The sequence below is a fragment of the Ictidomys tridecemlineatus genome, chromosome 5 (genome assembly GCF_052094955.1).
Source record: "Ictidomys tridecemlineatus isolate mIctTri1 chromosome 5, mIctTri1.hap1, whole genome shotgun sequence".
In the NCBI taxonomy this organism is placed as follows: Eukaryota; Metazoa; Chordata; class Mammalia; order Rodentia; family Sciuridae; genus Ictidomys; species Ictidomys tridecemlineatus.
The window spans coordinates 122892374-122917154 of record NC_135481.1 but is presented as its reverse complement, the minus strand read 5'-3'; the positions used below and the strand labels follow the sequence as shown (position 1 = coordinate 122917154).

At 42.4% G+C, this 24781-nt stretch overlaps 2 protein-coding genes across 6 annotated transcripts in view; one reads left to right on the top strand and one right to left on the bottom strand.

Moving 5' to 3' along the window:
* Tdrd9 (tudor domain containing 9) overlaps window positions 1–16884 on the bottom strand; it is a 96503-nt gene extending 79619 nt beyond the window's left edge. For 4 of the 5 annotated variants that reach the window (XM_021732758.3, XM_021732759.3, XM_040275026.2 and 1 more), the window contains exon 1: window positions 16545–16882. In XM_021732758.3, the coding sequence (XP_021588433.1) occupies window positions 16545–16783 (239 nt within the window). In that variant the 5' untranslated portion in view covers window positions 16784–16882. Of the gene's footprint in view, window positions 1–16544 lie in introns of all 5 variants that reach the window. The other variant, XM_040275028.2, reaches the window with a different exon arrangement.
* Window positions 5738–8180, top strand: Rd3l (RD3 like). Its single transcript, XM_021732762.3, has 4 exons — window positions 5738–5951; window positions 6071–6208; window positions 6602–6907; window positions 7264–8180. The coding sequence occupies exons 3-4, from the start codon at window positions 6609–6611 to the stop codon at window positions 7559–7561; spliced, it is 597 nt and encodes a 198-aa protein (XP_021588437.1). The 5' UTR covers window positions 5738–5951; window positions 6071–6208; window positions 6602–6608; the 3' UTR covers window positions 7562–8180.
* Window positions 16885–24781: the final 7897 nt, after the last annotated feature.

Below are 24781 nucleotides of genomic sequence, written 5' to 3'. Positions count from 1 at the left end.
TGATAATTTGGAATAGATTATGCTTCAGGAGACAGAAAGTCAAAAAGAAGGTATGAGTAAGCTAAGCTATAATTTAAAATTTATGACAAATACCTTTATGAAACATAAAAGGCAAAAACTGTGGTCACATGCCCATTTGCCACACATTACAAAGAAGCACACCATGAACTCCTGTAAATCAAGAATATATAACAACCCCACAGCAATGTGACAAAAAGTAAATATATTGGTATCAAGTAAAACATCTTAAGAAGGAAATAATACTGAAAAAAATTGATATCTTAGCTTCTTATCAAACATTAACTATAGTTTTCAGTTTTCCTGTTGTGGTATATCCACCAAAATGTACCACTCGACTGTTAAGGACTCTCATAATGTGTAACTGTGGCCACCATCCAGCTCCATGACTGTTCCCATGTTACAAATCCAAACACCATACCCACTACACAGCAACTCTCCATTTGCCTCTACCACAGTGTTGGCATGACCCTTCTGCTTTCTACGATTTTGACTAGTCATCTCATTTCAGTGGAATCTCATATTACTATTTCGCAACTGGCTTATTTCACCTAGCAAAATATCTATGTTATCACAGGTCATAATTTCCTTCCTTTTTAAGGCTGCAGTATTCCGCTGCAAGGAGAAACCACATTCTGCATACCTATGCTATGGTTTAGAGATGAGGTATCCACCAAAAGCTCATGTCAGACGAAGCAAGAAAATTTAGAGGTGAAATGATTGGGTTATGTGAGCCTTAACCTAATCACTACATTAATCCCAACTGGAAGCTAGGGCGTGGCTAGAAGAGGTAGATCTTTGGGGATGTACCTTGGGGTTTATATTTTGACCCTGGGGAGCTGAGCTACTTCTCTCTGCTTCCTAGCTGTCTTGTACTGGGCTGCTTTCCTCCTTCACACCCTTCCACCATGATGTCCTGCCTCACATCAGGCCCAGAGCAACACAGTAAGCCATCTATGGACTGTGACCTCTAAAACCATGAGCCCCAAATAAACTTTTCCTTTAAAATTGTTCTTTTCAGGTCTTTGAGCCACAGCACTGAAAATGATGACTAAAACACCATTCACTGTCAATGGACATGACACTGGTTGCCTCTGCACTTAGCTCCTTGAATGATGCTGCTGACGAATATAAGTGTAAAAACATCTCTTTGAGACCCTCCCTTCTATTCTTTTGGATTTAAACCCAGCCGCAGAATTACTGGATCATATGGCTAATTCTATTTTAAACTTTTTGAGGAACCACCATACTGTCTCCCACAGTGGCTGTTCCATTTTACATTCTCATGAAAAGCACACAAAGGTTCCAGTTTCTCTACCTCCTTGTCTTTTTGATAACAGCCATCCTAATGAGTTTGAAGTAGTATCTAATTGTAGTTAAAATCTGCATCTTCTCATGAGCTTATATATCATCTTTGGAGAAATATCCATTCAATTTCATTTGCTTTTTTTTTTTTTTTTTTTTTTTTTTTTGCAGTGCTGGGGATGAAACCCAGGCCCCAGTTCTCCTCTGCCCATTTTTGAATTGAGCTTATTGTTGCTGCTGCTATGGAGTTTTAGGAGTTCTTAGACAGTGTGTGTATTAATCTGATGACTCTCAGATACTTTTTCCCACTCCAGGAACTGCTTTTTGACTCTGCCAATGGTCTCTTGACGTACAAATGTTAATTTTCCTGAAATCCAACTTACCAATATTTTTCGTTTATTCTTTGGGTTTTCAGTGTCATATGCAAGAAATCACTGCCAAATCCAATGATATGAAGTCTTAAGAGTTTCAGTTTTAGGTCTCACATTAGGTCTTTCATCTATTTTTAGTTAATTTTTATATGGCAAAAGGCAAGGATCCAATTTCCTTCTTTGCCTATGGATATCCAGGTGGTTTTTTTTTTAACTTCATTTGTTGGGAAATAAAACTATCTTTTCACCTTAAATGGTCTTGGCATCCTTACAAAAATAATTCCACCATATATGCAAAGGTTTATTTCTGGGCTTTCATTAATCTACTCCATTGGAATGTATGCCTTTATTCTAGCACTACAATTTTTTATTTACTATATCTCTGTAGTAAGGTTTGAAATTAGGAAATGTGAGTACCTCCAGTTTTACTCTTTTTCAAGACTGATTTAGCTATCTAAAGTCACTTAAGATCCCATATGAATTTAAGATGGGTTCCTATTCCTGCAAAATACATCACAAGATTTTTTGATAAGAGATTGCAATAAAGCTGTGGAACTGACATCTAAACAATATTAGATCTCCCAACCCATCAATATGGGGCATTTCCACTTGTGTTCCTTCTTGAAGCAATCTTTTGTACTTTTCATCAGATGAGTCTTTTGCTTTCTTGGTTCCTAAGTATTCTATGCTTTTTGGTGTTGTTTATGTTTATTTCTAGTGTATACAAATACAACTGATTTTTGTGTGTTAACTTTGTATCCTGTTACCTGTTATTAGTTCTCACTGGTTTTTGTATGTGTGGATCCTTTAGTGCTTTCTCCATGTAAGATCACATTAACTGTAGAGAGATAATTTTACTCCTTACTATTCAATGACTTTCATTTTGTCAACATAAATAACAAAAGATTTTCCAATGATAATGATTTCAATTTGAAATGAGCATAGCAAGTGCAAATGAAAAATGAATACACACAGTATGGGTCTACTTAGGGAGGTGAAGAAAAACAAAGTTTTTGTTTTCATTTAGGTTTGGTTTGGTGGCACGGGGGATCAAATCCTGGGCCTCACGAATGCTAGGTAAACACTCAACCACTGAGCTAAACCCCCAGCCCAAGACAAGGGTTTTTAAAGATGAAAAGAAGAATACATGAAAGTTATTTTGTGACAAAGAGTACATGGACTACAGGCACTTATCATAGGAAGTGACTTAGTTCATTAGTGAAGACAGTGTTTCATTTCAGGTGTGTGTTCTTGTGCATCTGGCTAGCCGTCCTTGTGACTCATGTGGCAAGCTAAAATTTGGAAAAGCCTTGGCAAAAGCTCTTATATGCATAGGAGCCCTTCAGATAATCTTTTACAGTTCTTATCTGTAGGCATGTGCACAAGGGCTCTCCCTTCTAACAGAACCTCCTGACTACTTTGAGTTTGATACAGTGACTCCTTCTTGGTATTAACAACTTTCTCTATTCTTTTTCTTGCATAAATGATCTAGCTAGAATTTCCAGTACTGTACTGAATAGAAGAAGTGGCAGAGGTTGGGCTATAGCTCAGTGGCAGAGCACCTACATGGCACATGTGAGGCACTGGGTTCAATCCTTAGCACCACATAAACAAATAAAATAAAGGCATACTTTCCATCTATAACTATAAAAAAATTTAAAAAGAAGTAGACATCCTTGCCTTGTTCCTGATCTCGGAGAAAAGTTTTCAGTCATTCATTATTGATTGCGACATAAATTATAGGCTTCATATGCAGCATTTTTTTATGTTGAATTTCCTTATACTTGTAGTTTAAAGTATTTTTATAAAAACAATCCCTCATAAAAATGTGGGGTTATATTTTGTTTTTATGGTGCTGAGGATTGAACCCAGGGCCTTGTGCATGTGAGGCAAGCAGTCTACCAACTGAGCTATATTCTCAGCCCAGAAATATGATTTTTAACTTGGAAAAAAAAAGTAATCCAGAACTTTTAATCCCATAGCAAAGGAATTAAAAAACAGAAGTTTAGTCTCCCCATAATGAAAATTCTTTATTTGCAATCTAACAATTGAATACTTTATCCAATGACTTTGATTATATCATCTAAAAAGCTGTTCCTGGCTCCTGAGTTTGCCTTGCAAGGTTCCCTAATTTTATTTTTCCAGACTTACCTTTCTGTATAATTCCTTATACCTCTAGAAATTTTACATATACACACACAACGAATAACATGGCCCTATTTTACTTGGACTCTTTAAAAATTTTATACCATTTAGCTTAACAAGATATGCCTAGAAAACTGTGACAACCAAAAGCTGTTTTTTTTTTTAAGTTCAAGCTCTGTCTTCCCATAAAATATCCTAATAGTGTTATAATTCATTAGAAGTAACTCATTTAACTTAATAAAATATTTAATAAATTCCAATGTTAATCTGATTTTACCCTTATAAACAGAAAATATTCACTAAAAGTACTTCCTTATTTCAATCTTCAAACACACATGTTCTTGATCTACATATTAGTAGGAGGAACACTAGAGATTGATATGTGATCTCTAATTCAATACAACATCAGGAGAAAGAAAAATTAATTTGGAACAATACAAAAACTGATTTATATGAGTAAGTTCAAAAGAAGGTTACTCCCTGTGAGCTGAGGTGATAAGAAAAGAACTGTGAGCCTGGCATGGTGGCACATGTCTATACTCCCAGCAACTTGGGAGTCTGAGGAAGGTGATCATAAGTCAATTTCAGCAACTTAGACCCCGTTTTGAAATAAAAAAAATAAAAGGTCAGGGGCATGGCTCAGTGGTAGAGCACCTCTGCGTTTGTTCAATCCGCTGTACTGTCAAAAATTTTTTTTTAAATTGGAATTTGGTATTCAAACTGGCCCCTGAAAAAGAATTATGGTATGGCTACATAGTTGAGAAAGAATAAGCATTTAAGAAGAGTCAGTGTAATTAGAGCTGAGGGATCAAAAGCAAGCAAAAGTGTGGGACAGTCAGGCCTGGCACTGGGATGGTAGCAAGGAAAGAGCCAGGTGGGAAGGGATAACAAGGCTGCATAGAGCCTCAAATGGAAACCTGGTTTCTGTCCATATTCAATATACTATGTTATATTTTCCATCACCATTTCAGAAGAAAGACATTTTAAAGCAGTAACAAGAAGGCAATTCAAAGGAAGAAGAGTCATTGCAATTTGAGTATAAAATCAGGCAGGATGTTTCTATCACGATAAACTTCATTCTTCCCTTCTCAGAGTGCTGCATGCAGCACAAGGTGAAGCCTGCTAGTGAGGGTAATGGATCCTGACATCCAGCTTCTCAGGACCATCCCACACACCCTTGATCACACACACGGAGGTCTGATGTGAACAGTGTCTGTTTTTCACAGCTCATTGGAAACAAAAGCAACAGAAAAAAAACCAAAAATTATAAAAGGAAAAATCACTGTGTAGTTGCTAACAAAGAGCCAGAGACCTTTCTTCTCTATCTACTCTTCCCCAAGATGAATACTGAATAGAAAATCAGCACAATAAAAAGCACTGTCTACCAATACTCACCTAACCCATGCTTCATCGGCAGCTCTAAGATAAAACATCAAAATGCTTTCTATGAGGAACTATAAGATCTCACTTTAAACTAAATGTTCTTAAATCTATTTCTTTTTTTCCTAACAACCGATTATTGCCTTATGATGTTATATCCAGAGATTATCAAATGAATGTTAAAGTTACCTATTTAAGTGTTTATAATGTCCTCTAGCATTTAAACTTGCTTTAGTATACAAATCTAACTATTCTGCAAGAAAAGTAATATTGAACATAACATTTGCTAAATATTTCACATGACTGATATCAGCATGCTTTACCTATTTTGTTCAATTACAACAAAACTTCTCAGAGTGTGTATTTTGCAGATAGTCAAATCTGATCCATTTTTTCCTGCTTTCATTAGAGGGGACAGTGACCTGGCTTCTAAATAGCCTGAAAGTTAAGCTGAAGAATAAAAGCAACATGGTTATTTTTAGAGCTCTACAGGCATAAAAATACAGCACTAAACTGTGACCTACAGCTATGCACAGCAAAGCATCACATCATGCGACAGTCTTCACTCCAGCTAGGAGCGCATCTGTGGTGCTTCAGACGATGTTCTTCGTCACTACCAAAGACATGTCGGAATGCATTTGGGACCAGTATCCATAGCTGCCGGCATCTTTTTCAAATAGAATGAGGTGCATTCAAAAGGCAGGCCATTATATAATTTGTGAAAATTAAATAGTAAGTTATTTTTGTCATTTCTTCTAGCTTACTTACAAGGTGAATTAATGAGCAGTCTCTCCAAAAGAAGACATCACAACCTCATTCCTAACACAGAAAGTTATTTATTTCAAATACAGTTTCACGGGGCAAATCAGCAGGCTCATTCTACAGAGGAAAATCCAGGAGAACGAGATATGCCTGAATGAGACACAGCTTCATCTTCAATTTGAGTACACTGTGGCAGCATCCCCACATCAGATCCATCAACTTGGCAGGTAAGCTTTAAGCTTTTTCTGTATAAAGCATAGACCAAAAGTATGTCTTTGACAGCCCTTTCCAATGCATTGGTATTTTAAAGCCTCTGAAGAACTTTTAATAGCAAGTGTTACTTTCAGATATTATTCAGTTTGTAGATTATCTCTGACTTTATGCATTTAACTTCTGCTTAGCTACATAAAAGTATTTTCAAAGCTTGATTTTTGGCACTGACCTAGTTAGAAATTTGAAGACTTTAATCCATGTTCTAATCTTATTTTGACCTGCATATCTAGCCACTGAAAAACTTATGCACTTTTTTGACAGTTTTACTGTTCAAATAAACAAACAAATATTTGCTGATCAGAACTATAAAACTGTATAAACATAAACAAGTGAGACTATTTCCACAGGTTAAAAATGCCACTCTTTGGTTGGATGAAATGGCCAAAAAACAGTTCCTACAAACCTACACACTATGCTGACTCAGATATAGTGACAAAGACTCTGCTTCGGGAATTAAAATGGCATCTAAAGGAGCGAGAAAGATTCATACAAGAGATTGAAAATGAGCAAAAAGTGAAAAAAACAGGTGTGGATTATAACTGGCTTAGAAACTACCAGAGTCCCCATACAACCATCCCAGATGCAGAGCAAAGACAACTCGAAGTTCTTTGTTCACAAGTTCATCCTTGCCAAACTGGAACTATTCTCAGCAGGTAAATATACTATGTTCTCTTCTGATATTTGCTACACCCAGGTCTAAGCTCCTCACATATTTAGACTGGAAACTGTAACCTAAGGCATAAATTCTTTAATCATGCATACCAAATACCCACATACCAAAATCCCTAGAGATAAGCTGGATAAAAATATCTGTGGATATCTCACTGGTAGGAAATTCAATTAGAATCAAAATTTCTTTACTAGAAGCATAACTTTAGAGCTACGTACAGATTACTCAAAAGGTGGGTAACTAGTATCGATCACATTATGTAAGCTATACTTGGAGTTGCAGGGACGTGACAAAAAAAAAATTGTCTGAATTGGATATTCATTCCCGCATTCCCCCTAGATTTCGAGAAGTTCTAGCAGAAAATGATGTGCTGCCATGGGAAATAGTCTACATCTTCAAGCAAGTTCTGAAAGACTTCCTCAGTAGTCCTGACAAAGGGACTCAGCATGAGGGCCCACAGCACTCCTGGGACATAGGCTGTCCCCCCGACTCAACACTCCCAGGTGAAAGCTCCAAGAGTCCAGAAAAAGATGAAATACCCACCATCTCAAGTTACGTAGACAGGAACAGCAAGAACAGGTTCCCAGCATGCTCCTACAGAATATGGAACCTACCGTACTACTACCCACCAAGTTAAGGTTCCTATAACCAAGCCATCCAAGAACCAATACTCCTAACATTAAACAAAAGTGATGTGACTTCAGTTTTCTTTGTCATGAGGTCAGAAGTTAAAATTCCCATGGATGAGTATCCCGTTTTAAATTGTTCTTTTTTAACCACTCTAAACATGTAATGTTCTCACTGAACAGTATGCTTCTAACTAAATTATTTCCTAAATATTTTTTTAAAATGTTTAAAGTGTTTTCTTATCCTTCAAACACATCTCACAGGAACCAAGGCAATTTAGTATGGATTTTTATATATCCTGTGTGAAACTTAGTTAGCCTTGATTTTTATTCTAAAATAGGCTACGTATAAAATAAATGATTACTGTGAATTCTATCTATACAATATAACAGTGGAATGATGTAAATATCCCATGATGTGATCTCATACTCGGCTGGGGACAGGGGAAGGGGGCATTGAGGGAGGAAATAACCTGCAGTTTACAAACAAAGTAGTGCTTTATCCTGACTCAGATTCATTTTTAATTACTTATTTTCTATCTTAACATTAAAGGAAAGTATTAAAAACATCTCTACAGTGTATCAGTAAAAATAAATGGATTTTTTATCCTACTTCAGAAAAACTTTCAATCTTGACAATGTATACTCATTTAAAATAGCAAATTAGGGCTGGGGATGTGGCTCAAGCAGCAGCGTGCTCGCCTGGCATGCGAGCAGCCAGGGTTGGATCCTCAGCACCACATACAAAGATGTTGTGTCTGCCAAAAAACTAAAAAAATAAATATTAAGAAAAATTCTCTCTCTTCAAAAAAAAATAAAATAGCAAATTACTTAATATATAAAAATTTTACATTTTAATAATTTAATTAAAGTAGAAAGTGATGCATTAGTCAAATTTATTCTTTTGTTAAAGAACTGGAATCCTGGGGCTGGGTTGTGGCTCAATGGTAGAGCACCTGCCTAGCACGTAAGGCACTGAGTTTGATTCTCAGCACTGCATATAAACAAAGTAAAGGTCCACTGATAACTAAAAATAAAAAATAAAAAACCTAGAATATTAAAACCCTTACCATTTCTTTCCTCCCCACCTTGAGGTACTGGGGATTGACCTCTACCAGTGTGGGATACTCGACTCCACACCCTTTGCATTTTTTATTTTGAGGCAGGATCTCACTGAGCTGCCCAGGCTGGCCTTAAACTTGAACCTCCTGCCTCAGCCTCTTGAGCAGCTGGGATTACAGGTATATACCATCATGACCGAAGCTGTGTCATTCCAGGATGAGAATTCATGCCAGGCCATCTGTCACCCAAAATCCATCTTACAACCAGATTTTAGAAGAGAATAGAATAATACACTCTGTTTTGAGTTTCTCTCATTTTATAATTGGCAATAACCTAATAACAGTGCTTCTTAAGAAAGTCTTAGCTTATGAAATTTAAAACTATAGAGTTGTTTCTGGAAAAATCAACAAATAAAATAGAAATTTTAACACAAATAATTTCCTGAATACTAATAGATCAAGGTTTTTATTCACCGACTATTTATAATACCTAAAGCTGGCAAAGGAATTAGGGTCAAAAATACAAAGGACAGGGCTGGGGTTGTGGCTCAGAAGTAGAGTGCTCACCTAGCATGTGTGAGGCACTGGATTCGATCCTCAGCACCACATAAAGTAAAATAAATACATTGTGTTCACCTATAACTAAAAAAAGTAAATATTAAAAAATACAAAGGACAATAAAGGGTGAGGATGACTGGGAACTCTGCAGGTATATTTTATCAAGAGAAGGTGGTGTGAGAAGTCACAGAAGCATTTAGCTAGGGAACAATGAGAAGTAAGTAAAGACATTCACGGGAAAGAGCTCTACACAGGACTCAACACAACAGACTCCAACCACAGCACTCCTGACCAGCTCAACCCATGGAATAATGTTAAAGTAAGTCCTCTACATACCAGGAACATGTGTGCCTTCCCATTCAATCCTACCCTTGTAAATCAGTGAGTGATATTATTCTCACCTGAGAGAGGAGCAAGCTGCCTCAGAGGGATTAAGTGGCTCACCCAGCAAGAGCTAACTAACTAACAGAAGGGAAGCACACCCACTCTATCTCACCTGCCCTGCCCAAACCTACCTTCTGTGATCCAAATGTAAAATAACAGTTGCTTACTCAACATCTCCTCAAAGTCAACATAATTATCACAAGGCAAGGTAACACAGGCCTATAATCCTAGCAACTTGGGAGGCTGAGGTAGGAGGATAGCAAGCTCGAGGCCAGCTTCAGCAACTTGACAAGGCCCTGTCTCAAAATTAAAACAAAATGAAAATCAACATGCTCAAAACCACCAATCATAAAGGTTTCTTTTCCAAAAGAACAAAAATCAAGGGAGAAATCAGCCAAAACATACACCATTAAGACAATGCCCAGGACACACACAGTAAAAGTACAGCTCTTCAAACACTTCATCAAGTAGCACTGTCCAGAGGGGGGGTTGTGGCTCAGTGTACAGCACTTGCCTAGCACATGTGAGGCCCTGGGTTGGATCCTCAGCACCACATAAAAATTAAAAAATAAAGTAAAGGTATTATGTCCAACTACAACTAAAAAAATATAAAAAAATAAATATAAATATAAAAAAAAGCCCTGTCCATCTTAGTAAATGACAACACTCTCTAACCATCCAAATCTACAAGTCAGAATCTTTCTGGTCTCCCTGGGTAGGGGAGGGGACCAAGTCATAATCACACAAATGCAAAGATGACTGGCAGAACTAGTTTTTGGCTATCACAAACAAGCATTTGGCATATGATAAGTACTTAGAGGAAGAAAGGTGAAACAGGCTAAGATTGGAAAAGAAGGTGGAGGAATTAAAGAATATGGGAGTCATATGAAATTTCTCTGAAGAGCAGATATTTGAACAGGGCCCCAATTATGCTAGGAGCCTGTCATGGGGGAAAAAAAAAAACAGGAAAAATAAAGAGGGAGGACAATCGACACAGAAGGAAGAGAAAATGCACAAGCTGAGTGGTGGGAATAGAGTTGGAATCTTCAAGACAGAGAGAAAAATGCAAGTATAGCCCTAGTGCAGGAAAGAGAGCAGCAGATGACACAGGTACCAATTAAGCAACACTGGGCAAGGCAGTCTCCCCACCAGAGTCACACAGGTACTCAAAGACTGATAGTGTGATCATTCCACATGGACCTAATGCCAAGAATTCTTGTAAGTGCTAGACAGATCATTAGTAAGCAAGGATGCAAAACCAGAAAGCCAGAAATGGTTGGCTTTTATAATAATCCAAGCAAGAGATGACCATGGTTTGGCCTAGGTTGATGGTATGGAAACAGTGAGCTGCACTGTAATTCTGGAAATAAGTACAGCACAATCGTCAGAATCCCCTAGTTTACAGTAGCTTACTCACACATACAGCCAAAGATCAAGGCACAATGCAACTCTCCTGGCATACTGTAAGCACCCAGTACCTAGGACCTACTAATGCAGCTCACTCATTCAAACAAATATCTGCACTAATACTATGTGATAGGGACTGCACTAAGTGGTAGAGATTTAGTGACAATTTGTCTTAAATAAGTTCTTCTGCAGGGAAACAACCCATATTATAACTCCCATACAGTACAAAAAGATTCACACTCAGGATGTAAAGCAAGCTACTGTCTCCTGGGAGGTCTCACTCCCTGGTTTTCCTGACCCTCCCCTTAGCTCCTGCCCAGTCTTCTTTGCTCATTCCATCACAACCTCTGAACACCAAGCACCATGGCATGGGCTGTGGACCTCTTCTCACTCTACACCCACCCACCAGGATCTAGCACCCGCAGTCTGAGTGGTCTCACCCTACTAAGCCCAAAGCCCTAACCCTCAGATGTCTTAATTCCAATCATACTTGACTCAACATAGACTGTCTGCATTAACTGCCAACAGGCATTTCAAAGTCAAACTTCTGGTATAGCCCCCACCCCCATATAGTGCAGATCCTCCTGCAGTTTTGCCCTCCTCATTGTTAGCAACACCTTCCAGTTGCTCAGCCAGAAATCTTCTTGCCACCTACAACACTTCCCCACTCACATCCTGTATCTGGCCCAGCTACAAGGTTCTCACCTCTATCTTAAGAGCATATCCCCAGTTCAACCATGCTTACCACCCCTGACTACCTTTCTGGTCCAGTCCACCATCCTATGTCTTGCCTGAATGATGTACTAGTCAGTGTCCTCCAGAGAACCAGAACAGGACATCTGTACAGAGAGATTTACTTTTAAGGAATTAGCTCACACCATCATAGAGGTGCAAGTCCAAAATCTGTTGGGCAGACTGGAGATCCAGGAAGAGCTGCAGCTCACATCTCATGTACCAGTTCATGTGATGACAGAATTTCTTCTTGCTGAAGTGAAGCCAGTCTTTGATGTATGCAGGACTTCAAAAAATTGGAGAAGGCCCACTAAGATCATGTAGCGTAATCTGCTTTACTCAAAGTCCACCAATTCAAATGTTAATCCAAAACACATCTTCACTGAAATCCAGAGCAGTGTTTGACCATTTGTCAAGACACTGTGACTCTGCCATGGTGACACACAAATTAGCCATCACAGATAATATCCACAGACTCCTTCCTGATCTTATTTCTACCCACTTAAATCATGCAGCAGTGATCCTGGTGCAGCCATAAGTCAAACCATAGTACAGCTCCACTCAAAACGCCAAGTCTCCTCCAGTGGCTCCCAGCTCCCACAGATGAAGCAACAAAGTCCTCACTATGATTTAAGAGACAACACATAATCTCTGTTACCTCTCTGGCCTCATCTTTTACCTCCCTTTCAATATACTCTAGCTGCACATAATACACACAGGATACTCCAGTGTTTTTTTAATCAATAGGGAATATTGTTTACCTAATAAACCATCTGTTAGTCAAAATATCTGTTTTTGATATAAAAAACATGGACTTTGTGGTGTTGTTAGTCAGCTATCCAATGCTATAACAAAATACTTGGGGTAATTAACTTATAAAAAGAAAAGGTTTATTTTGACTCATTGTTTTGCAGGTTTGAGTTCATGATCAATCGGCCCCATCTTGGCATCATATCATGACAGTAGCACATGGCAGAGCAAAACCACTCACCTCATGACCAAGAAGCAAAAAAAGAAATGGAGAGGGAGGGATTGGAATCCCATTACCCCATGCAAGGGCATGCCCCCAATGACCTGAGGACCTTCCAATAGGCTCCACTTCTCAAAGATTCCACCACCTCTAAAGCACCACCTTAGGAACCCAGCCTTTAACACATGGGCCTCTGGGAGATTTTTAAGATCCAAAGTACAACAGTGAGTAAATAGAACACAGGAATTCTTGGAAGTTAACAGAGGGACACATTAACATCTGTGTGAGGCCAAAATACCAAAAGGCAATAAGGCAAAAAGAAAAAAAGCAATATACTTTGGAGTCAAAGATATGTATTCTACAATGTATGCAGACTGGTCGAGGTCAGTTTCTCAACTTCTCTGATGTTTGACTCCCTCAAAGAGTGAGACTTCTATTTGTGGGAAGGACTGCAACCTGGTACAATGTCCAACACAGCAGGCATTCAGAGGAAAAATGCGGAAGTAATCTGGGTGGAAGCTCTCTTCAGGGAAGCCTCTGGGTCAGAGCACAATTTTAAGATGTTGAGTCAAAGGCACAACAGTGAGAATTATTCAAGAATGTCATGGACTAGGAGTTAATGTAAGCCTTGAAGACAGAGGAGGTTCCAACTCAGAAGGCACAAAGCAGCACTGGGCATAAGAGCCACAGCTGAGGGCAGACAGACCAACAGCCCTGGAGAAGAATGCTCAAAATGCCCTGCACAGCCTCCAGGGTTTCCTTTCTCATAAGCCAAGGAAAGTAAGGACAACAGGGCATAATCCACAATCAAAACAAGTAAGCTCCAGCACCACACAAAGAAGAAAGGGGGAGCCCCGTGGCTGAGGGAAGCATGATTTGCAAACTACTCATCCTCACACACACTGCACCAAGCCCTGTGAGCCCAGCACGCCAACCTCCCATGGCAGGAAAGCAAGCAATGTTTTACCCACTGAAAATAAACTGTAGCCCTTTCTTCACCACCCACACATATCCCTCACAGAGCAGTTCTCTGAACTACCTGAGATACAGTCAGGTTCACTATTTCAATGCTGGTGGCCACTACTCATTATACTGATTTACCAACATTCTCACAGACAGGACGCCAGTCACTTGCTGCAAACAACCACTAAGTGACTAGCCCACACACAGTACTGTGGGACAGCCCCAGCTTGTGAAAGCCACCTTCCCATGTCAAATATTTTCTAACTGAAGCCCAAATTGCAGCCAGAACTCTCCTTTACTGGAAAGACATAGTTCAACTAACATTTGAACCACACTATGGACCAGGCTTCCTGAGTCAACTCACCCAAAATCTGCAACCCAGCCCTACCACTGTGTTGGTTTCCTAACTGCAATGGTGCTCCAACAAAGGATCCCAAGTTTAGCAGTTTAAAACAACAGAGACTGGGCTGGGTGTGCTCAGCGATAAAGCACTTGCCTAGCACACGTGAGGCACTGGTTTCGATCCTCAGCACCACATAAAAAAACTAAATAAACAAAATAAAGGTATAAAAAAGAAAACAGAGACTGACCTCACAAGTCCAGTCAAATTCACCTGGGCCCTCTGCTTAGGGTCTCGTAGGCCAAAATCAAGGGTTTGCAAGACTGCCTTCCCTACTGACAGCTCACTCAGGTTGTCAGTCAAAATCAGTTCCATGCAACTGTAGGACTAAGGTACTCAATTCCTTACTGGAAATGGTTTTCATAAAAAAAGAATCTGGCCATGTTTCAAATCTTTCAAACCTCTAACTTCAGTCACAGAAAATTCTCTGCTTTTAAGGGCTCATGTGTTTTTTGTTTATTTGGTTGTTGTTGTTGTGTGTGTGTGTGTGTGTGTGTGTATTGCTGGGGATTGAACCCAAGGCCTTGTGCAAGTGAGGGAGGTACTCTACCAACTGAGCTATGTCCCCAGCCCTAAGTGCTCATGTGATTATATTGTGCTCATTCAGGTAATCTAAGTAATCTCCCTTTTGCCATGTAACATTACATATTCAGAGGGTCTAGCATACATCTTTGGGGGTCATTCTACCCATTATGACCATTTGCTACATGAAGTTGGGCAAGTTACTCTGCTACCCAAGTCTATTTCTTCCTCTATAAAATCATAATAGGTGATTAATGATAATGCCAAACAATTGTTATGATGATTAACTAATGTAGCTGCATTTAGTTGAGTGTCTACTACATGATAGAAACTCTGGCATTGGATATATATGTTTAAAGCCCAGAAAGGCACTTACAGAGGAATATCATCTCAGCTAGCACTACTGAGAAAGATGTTGTTTGTCGAGGACTAAGTACAAAAGTTAAAACATTTATGACCATTTTATAAATTAATTTTACACATTAAATTTAATAGAATAAAATGGGGCTTTTGTCTTCCCATTTTATTGCTCTGAAAATTCATTTTGATTTATTTTTATAAACATTTTAGTCCATGAAGAACTGGATTATTTATTTATTCTACAGTCCTTGGGATTGAAACCCCGGGGCTTCATTTGCCAGGATCTACCACTGAGCTATACCCTCAGTCCCAAGAACTGTAAATTTTTAAAAATGGTCCTTAATAGTTAAAATGACATTTAAATATATATTTTTAGTTTCTGACAAAGTCAAAAATAACTTAATAATTTAATTGAGTTACTTCAAGCAATTAGTTTCACCAGTTTTTTGAGCAGAGAAGGATCATTCACCACAGTCATTCAAGAAAAGAGAGTACAAACAGCAACCACTTCTAAGCTGCACAAGGGGTCACTTTGTCCCTGCCATGGCTCTAAGAAAACAATTACCAAAGATCCCAAGATTGCATTTGAAAGGACCCTACAAAAGGCTTGAAGCAACACACAAGAACTTGACCCATAGTCTGGGCCTAACCATCAAATCAGATGTAACCTGTTAACAAGAATAACTTTATCCAAAAAAAAAAACCACTCCCAACTTCAAAGGTGCTAAACTCGGGGTGCAGCAGAGTAACGGAGATTCCCCGCACTCAGCTAGGGGGACTTCTCAGGCTGTTTTTATTAAAGACACCAGATCTAGGTCTCCTCTGAATCAAAGAGACTATCCTCCTGCCTTGTTTCCAACAAATTTCACGTGAAGCGAATAACTTACAGCAGCTCTTAAGCCAAAGAATCCTGAGAGGAGGGTTAACAAAACTGAACGAAGATCCAGCATTCACAAACCCCTGGTATTTACCCAAATGAACTTGTCCACAGAAAAACCTACATAGAATCTTTACCAACTGCTCAAACTTGGAAGCAGCCAATCTTCAGCAGGTGAATGTGGTACATCCCATGGAGGACCCATCAGTGCTAAAAAGGGGAAAGCCACCAGGCCGAGAGCAGGCAGGAAGGTCAATCGGCAGGAGGCTAAGTGAAAGGAGGCAGGGCGAAAGGGGGCACATGGCTGCTGGCCACCGAAGGGCGTTCTGCAAAGGAAACCAGGGAAGCAGAAAAAAAGACGAGCGCGCAGGGCAGAGGGGGGGAGGAACCCAGGCAGCGCCGATTTCTAGGCAATAAAACTGCCCCCCCCCCGACGGCAGCGCACCCGTCGTCAGAGGCTAGTCGCAGGCCACAGAGCGCAAGGCACCAAGCGCGACCCCTAATGTACGCCACGGACCCCAGGTGACCGCGAAGTGTCGGGCGGGTTCCCCAACCGCAGCAGATGCCGGTGCACGTGCAGTCACGTGGGCGCTGGGAAGGGGGACACACGGGCACTTCGCGACGTTTCTGGAAACCCACTGCAGGTTCTGAGGGCAGAGCCCGTCGGTAAAGCAGAAACGCCGGCAACGCTCTGGAGGCGCTGTCTGTGCGCAGGCAGCTCCTGAGGGCTTAGCGGCCTGCCCCGCTCCCCGCGCCCTACCTCCCGAGGGCCCCGACCAGAGGGGCCGGGGTCGGGGCTGGAGCTGGAGCCGGAGCCGGGGCTGGGGCCGGGGCCGGGGCCGAGGGGCCAGCGCTGGGGGCCACGTCCTTGCGCTGAGCCTCATCCCTGCCCGCCTCGGCTGGGAGGGCGGGGGGCGAGCCCAGCAGCTCCACATTGGTCACGGCCTTGCCGATGGTGAACCAGTCGTTGATCTGGTCGACCGTGAGTTTGCGCAGCATAGTGGAAGCTGGCGTCGCGCCTCCTCAACCGCCTGCCGAGCGCGGGAACAGCCAGAGGCAGGAACTCCCCGCGCAGCGCCGCCGGCGTTCCGGAAGCCCCGCCCACCCGCAGCCCTCCAATCAGAGCGCGCGGCGGGAGAGTGGGGCCGCGCCCTCGGCCTCGTGCTGCCCGCCATGCCCGGCCGCGTGCGGTGTGTCGGGAGCCGCTGCCCGCGGGTCTGGCGCGAGGCCCCTGAGTGCAGGGCGGGCGGCCTTGAGGTTCGGCCCTCGGGAGCTGGACCGCAAGCGCGCAGGGACTTTGCCCCTGGCTGCTGGGCTCAGGCCTCCGCACACCTATTTTGGGGAGAGGGACAAAGAGGAGGTCGGGGAAGGTTTCGTGAAGAAAGGACGCCTCGGCGGGGCCTTGAAGGGTAAGCAGTGAAGGAGGCCTCAGGCAGGACCCGGGGGCCGTTTGGCACGGCGCCCAGTGCGGGCGAGGTGGGCCTCGCCCAGACCCATCCCAGAAGGTCCCCCGTATGTGAGCTTCCTGGCCGAGCAAAGTGGCCCTGGACGTTGGCCCGGGGCGCAGTCAGGTGCAGTTGCGTACTCGTGGACACCTGCGGGCGTCCGGTAGACTAAATCGATGTGCGGGCACGGTCCTGGAGAGCGGGGAGGGGACGGAGAGCGAAGGAAGGCAAAGCGCACCAGCGGAAGTCAGGCCCTCCGTCCGGCTCACGGCCCTTCTCCTGGTAGAATTCCCCACTTGGTTACTTTTGCAGTAACGTGCTGCTTGCTGCCTGTCTTTGTGTCCTTTCTTCAACTCTGCATTGGGATTTATCCTCGTCCTTACTAAATCTGAGTCTCGGGTGGCAGTGTCCTGATATAGCTGGACAAAACAGGGGTGGGCCAGATGTTACCCCCGTAGAGCAGCCGAAATGGTCCAGCCTGGCTCCAGGAAGTGGGGTGGAGGGCCGCTGGCGCAGGCTGGGTCCTGCTCCGAGTTACTGCCTGATATAGATCAGCAGTTCCAGGCTGTGCCTACCTCTGAGTTGCCCTGTATCATATACAACGGTTTGCCATGAGTTTCTCCATTTCTGAGTACAAGTGCCAAGGTGGAATGACTAAACCTTGTTTCTACACTGCCATCTGCCCAGCACAATCATAAAGCACAGATTTTAACTTATTTATACCAATAAAACATGATCACCTGGAAACCATATCAAATTAAATCAGAAGCACATGGACACCTGGGCATAATCAAATCATCAGAAACACCAGACACAAACTTACCAATCACACCAGATGTAAACACCCTGCCCCCATTTAAGACCCTTAAAATGAGGTATCTCAAACTGGCATGGCAGCACACTGACACATCACCTGGTCACCTGTCGAGAGCCTTGCCCAGGAAAATCACCACAGTGTGACAAACTTCCAGTTATGCCCAGGCTTTAGCTCATCACTGTTCCTCCTGCCTGTAGCACATATCCATCCCACCACGAGCTCACTTAGAACTGCCTGCCATCAGGGCAGCTCTGCCCCTTGACACCTTCCAGACTTGGTTTTTTAGTGAAGGCGGTCCTACATCCGATGTCGGACAAGGTCACAAGGTGGGGGATGCTGCAGCAAGGCTGCACCATCTGGAAACCAAAACCATCAGGAAGGTTAAGTGTTTTGTTTATGATACTCATGATATGGATAACAGGACATATATCAATCAATAATAAAAGTACATATTGCCTGAGATTGCAGGAAAATTCCCAGAATGAGACTAAGGATACGATGGAGACATGTCATGAGGTGCATTTCAGTATCTCTCAGGATACAAACAATAGTGTTATTCCCCAAGCCTAAGCAACAAGAAATACTTATCCCATGGTTAACAATTTACACTACCCCCCCAACCCCATCCTAAAGCCTCAACCTGTACAACATCTAGCTACAGAAAAACAATTGCTGTGCCAACAATAAGGACCACCGTATGTAGCTTATGTTATCCTCCTCGAGGACAAGAGGTTAATAAAAATACATTCCCCCCACTAACACATTCTCCTTTGCCTTACACAGAAATTTATGATGAAAGTGGAAAACACATAGTTAATATAAATGACAAATGGGTTGAGGTGTAAAGCCTGCCCTTCTGTTAAAGATTACAAGACATAAGAATTGGTGTGCTTTGACCAAGGATCAAGAAAATTCTGTAAGAAAGTAGTCAAATAGGTTATATGAAAAAAGGAAATTACCTTGGAAATTAAAAATAAAATAATGTAAAATTAACATAGATATATTTTAGAGGCACTTCAGAGTAGTGGGGTTTTTTTAAGTAATAACTTTCACTTCTTTAAGTGTGTTTTACTGGGATTTTAGTTTAGAAGAAAGCTTACCAATAATCATAAGTATGCTTTAAAGTTAAAGGTTAGGGCTGGGGTTGTAGCTCAGTGGTAGAGCACTTGCCTCATAAGACCCTGGGTTCAATCATCAGCATCACATAAAAACAAATAAATAAAAATGAAGATATTGTGTTCATCTACAATTGTAAAAATATTTTTAAAAAATAAAAGTTAATGAAATAATTATTGGTATGCTTTAAAATTTAAAGTGAATAATAGGTCAGGAGTCATGTAGTATAGTTGCGTCGCCTAGCACCTAGTGATTGAGGTGAAAACATAAATGCTTAATCATGATTGGCTAAGGTTATAGAAAAATATTTTGAACAATATACTCAATATCTTAGGTAATTAATGTATGTCAAAAAGATTGTAACTCTGAAAATTATGTAAATCAAAGAAGTTTTGGCTTTGAAGTTATCCATTAACTATCTGAAAAAAACACCTGTAAAAAAAGGTATGAAGGGCTGGGATTGTGGCTCAGTGGTAGAGCGCTCTCCTAGCTATGGGCAGGACCCAGATTCGATCCTCAGCACCACATAAAAATAAAGGCATTGTGTTGTGTCCATCTACCTAAAAAATAAATATTTAAAAAAAGGTATGAAAATAAAGGCCCCTCTAGGGGCAGCAGATTTCTTCTGGAGAATGCTAGTAACTTGCAACCTGTTGTCCCATCTCTTCTTCTTTCGCTGACATCACTCCTCCTTCAGGACCCTTGGATTCCCCCGCTGGGCTGGACCCCATCAGTTTTTAATCCCTTGATAGCCACCTACGGTGACTTGTACTTGTGCCTTTGCCATCTTAAACTTTCTTCACCTTTTTGTAACTCACACATATTATTATGTGAAGTGTGACATGGGACTTGAGTGTTATGGATATTAGTAATTAAGATCAGAATGGAATAAAAGAACTTGTGATTGCTTTGGTCATGATACCAAGTGAAACCATGTGTAACTGGTGAATTAAAGTCTGAAAATGATGTAGTTTATGAATTTATTCTTATTTATTAAGTTCAGACACATTGTAGAAAGATAAAAATGTGTCCAGTCTATATGGATGCCATGACTCACTCCAACGCACCTTGAGAAATACCCTCAAAGATGGGACGGGATGAAAACCCAGCAAAGGTATACAGAGGAAGATAACAGAAAGAACTGCCCACTACCATCACATCCTCAGTGCCCAGTGCAGAGGCTGGTATGTGGGCTCTCAGGAAAGAGCCACATGTAAGAATATGTAAGGAACATGCAGATGGCATGGGTCACTACTGTGAAGCCCAGTTGTACACTGGAAAATGTCCAAAGTGAGGCAAATAAGAAGTCAGCCTGCAAACCGTGCAGACAGAAGCCAGGCTAGGCAGAGTGGAGCGCCTAGTGTCTCAAAACATGAACCTGCTTCCTCCCAAGCCAGGAGTCCTTGCTCCAAGTCCCAGTCCTGCCACTAACTTATGTTACAATTTTGGGGTCTCATATTCTGACCATGTGACTGGTGATTGGATTGTAAATACCTGTCCCTAGGAGTTTGACTAGACTTGAAAAGTAAACACTCCTGTGCCAGGCTTTCAAGGCCAGAGATTCAAACACTTTTCCAAACACTGTGGTCTCTCAAAATTACCTCCCAACGTACAAAGCCATTGAGGCTCAGTAGGTCATTCAACACTGATTGGAAAATATTACAACTCATGCTTCATGTAAAAGCTAAGACACAACTCCAAATTTCAATAAATACATCAAAAGCACATCAAGTAATTCCAGAACTCACTGACATTTGTACCCCTGATGTGTTGCTCTTCCAACATGTTATCATCCTTTGTCCACATCACAAAGTGTTTTTAAGTGGAAGGTGATTTGGTTTTGATTTTTATTGTTTTTTGGTACCAGATATTGAATCCAGGGGCACTTAACTACTGAACCCACATCCCCAGCCCTCTTTATTTTTTATTTTAAGATCGGGTCCTGCTAAGTTGCTGAGGCTGACTTTGAACTCTATCATCCTGCTTCAGCCTCCCTGTGATTGAAAAACCAGACTTGATTATAAAATGAAATTTTAAGAACATTATGATGGGGCTGGGGATGTGGCTCAAACGGTAGCGCGCTCACCTGGCATGCACAGGGCGCTGGGTTCGATCCTCAGCACCATATAAAAATAAAATAAAGATGTTGTGTCCACCGACAACTAAAAAATAAATATTAAAAAATTCTCTCAAAAAAAAAACCTTATGATGAAAAAACAATGCCTGAAAAAAGCGGTTAATTCCCTTCCCCTTCTGTCAACCTTTCTTCAGAAAACCTAATTAACCATGGGTCCCTACCCATTGGATTGTAAATACCTGTCCCTAGGAGTTTGACTAGACTTGAAAAGTAAACACCCCTGTGCCAGGCTTTCAAGGCCAGAGATTCAACTGATGAGTGTGAACAGAATCTTCTCTTCTGTAACTTTCTAAACTCTAGGAATGTAGCTACATCATTTAATTGATAGGTCAATTAATTGCTGTCTAAACTATAACCTCATAGGCTTAGTTCTTAGAAATATAGCTCTTAGGAAGGTAAACTCAAGTCATCTTGAGTTGCTGCTGACTGTGATAAAAACTACTTAAAGATAACACTGTCAAGTGTTTTACTGCCTTTGTTCTGCACATGTGAACTACTTATCGTAAATTCCCTGTGCATTGTCTTTGGTCACATAGGCCAAGAATTCAAACCCACCAATGTCATAATGGTTAAGAAATGATGTCAAATTTCCTATAAAAGCCCCATGTAACCTCAGCTCAGGGACCAGAACTTCAGAGCACTAGCTCATCTAAGTCCACCAAGTTCTCCTGATATACCTAGCCTAGTTATCTCATTAGATCAGAAGCCAGCTTGTCACAAGTTATGAAGGATTCATTTCTGTTTTTTGTAAAAATATCAGGATGTCTGTATGGCCTGGCCATTAGTTGATGTTGTAAAGCTGATTGGAATGCCTGCCCGTGCCCTGAACTCACCCAGGTCCGGTTTTCCCTGACCATATAACAACCCTTTCCTAAACCTTAGTGACGCCTCATAAATTCTGGCCTTCCCTGGCCGGATAAGGACCCTCTCTGAGTCTCTAAGATCTCCATAAATTCTGGTGCCGGGGCCAGCAAAAATGTAAACTTGTGTTATGCTCTTCAGAGTGTTGTTATCTGTAACCCCCCTTCGTGTAACTTTTTGGGCTATAAAACTGGGCCACAAAGAAGCCTCAGGGCTGTCCTTGGCTCCCACGATTTTGAGGGGCAAGGCAGCCCGGCCGGTCGAAATAATAAGCTTGCTTTAATTTGATTTTAATTGGAGTCAGTGGTCTTTTCTTGCGTCGTGGTCTAACACTCCAATCCTCCCAATGGTGCTTGGTCTCTTGCTGAGCGTGATTTCCAAAACATCCCCAGCTGCTGGGTTTAAGGCGGGCTATAAGGTGCTCTTCTGAAGAGAGTTCTTTTCACACAAACATTTTCTGGGAGGCACCTTTATCCTCTTTGCTACTATTTCATAAGGACACTGTCTTGATGCTTTTTTCAGTTTGGAATCTGCTTCTAGTTTCCTAACTAAATATTCTGTGTGGTCCTAAAATAGGGATTTAGTATAAAGAAAGAAAGAAACAGAGAGAAAGAGACAGAGAGAGAGGGGGGTTCAGAATCTTAAGGAAAACACTCTCAAGCTTGAAATGAAGAATCAAGCCACTGAGATGGCAGAAAACACAGTTGTAGACCTTGGCCCATACCCTTGTAAAATGAAGGCAATATGCAAGCACAGGAAAACTGGCTGCTCCAACCTAGATCCACCACTAGTCCAGCCCCTGATACTCCCATTCTATAAACATTGGACACCCAGCCCAAGTCAGGACTTCTTACTCTGGAGACAGCCCATATTCCCCCTTAAATGGGTACCTACTTTCCTAAATAAATCTCTGTGTGCCTTTGTCTGGCTCATGCTGAAATTTTTTTCCATCGGGTATGCCAAGAACCCCTCTGGTCCCGAGTTAAGTTCTCCTCCTCCTCTGGGAACTCCTAGGACCCTTCTCCAGAGACATCTCTTTACCCTAGACAGTCCCAGATTCCTCCATGTGATTCAGTGGTTCTGGGTTGCTCCCCACTCACTTGGCCCAGCTCATCTTGCATTCCTGGCCAATGTTCAGAGTTAAAGGGGACAGCTTGACATCAGGCAGTTCTTAATAGGCTTGTAGACCTTTAGGCCACAGCACATGGAAAAATTGCTGAAGGCCTCTGGGCTTTGATATTTAAGGGAGGCTTGGCAAATTCACTGAGCAGAGTGAACTTCTGTCCTAAAGGGAAAAACAACAGCTGAAAGCATTTACAAATGCTATTGATGCCATTAAGTGGCCCTCTCAAAAAGCCAGAGAAACTGTGCTTGAGGCACTGTGTGTCTTCTCTGACCTTCTAGCCACAAAACACAGCATTAGATCCTTCAAACAAATGTGCTGGGGTGACCCTTTCCTTAAACATTTTGGGTTTTTTGAAGTGTTTTTCTTAGGATTTTGGATTTGAAACTAGCTATTAAAAACCTATTGATCTGGTGGGCAGGGTGGCACAGACCTGTAATCCCAGCGGCTCAGGAGGCTGAGGCAGGAGGATGGCAAGTTCAAAGCCAGCCTCAGCAAAAGCAAGGCACTTGCAACTCAGTGAGACCTTGTCTCCAAATAAAATACAAAATAGGGCTGGGAACGGGGCTCGGTGGTCACTGTCCCTGGGTTCAATCGCCAGTACCCCTCCCCCCCAAAAAAATAGCTTATTGATCTCAAGTCTAGCTTGAAGTCCAACAGTTTTGTCTTGAAAGACCTTACAATGATACTAAATTTTTTCTAAACGCTGTCCTTGTCTTTGTAAGGTCCTTGCTTAGCATCTGGATGGCCGTCTTAAGTGACAGTCACCATTTTAAGAAAAATTTCGCTTTCCGGCCAAGAGGCTCTGAGAAAGGCTCACCAGTCCTCATACCAAGCCTACCCTTCAGGGCGCACTGGGACCGCACGTCCGGGGACCCGCGCTCCAAAGCCCAGCCTGCCCCCAACAGTCCCCACCGCGCCCTGTCTTCGACTCTGGTCTCGCCCGTCTTTTCGCTCGCCCGGCTCCTTCCGGTCCGGTTTTCTCGGTCCTTCCGGGTCTAAGACATGCTTTCTGGCCGGGCGCAGTGGCACTAGCCAGCAAGCCCAGCCCTAGGGCGCCTGAGGCCGACGGCTCCCACGCTCAAGGCCAGCCTCCGCTCAGGCCCGGCCGCTTGGCCGAGGCCGGGGTCGCCCGCTGACGGCGCCCCTCTCCCAGTCAGGTCAAGAGGCCGGGCCGCGACTCAGCGGTAGGGCGCCGGCCTAGCCCGTGTGAGGCGCTGGGTTCCATCCTCAGCACCGGGCATAAACAAGGAAAATAAAGGTCCATTAACGACTAAAAACAAGGGTCCCTTTCTTCCAGGTTAGCAAGCCGTCTGGTTTGTCCAGAACCTCCCTGGTTCAGCATTACAAGGCCTCCGAAGATCCGGACGTTTGGTCACGGGATAGGACCCGCGGACACAACCCGGGCGCCCTGCTTCCCGTGGGGCCGGGCCTTCGGTGCGGCGCCTGGCCTCTGTGCCCCTCCTCCTTGCCGGCAGGACCCGCGCGGCCGCCGGGG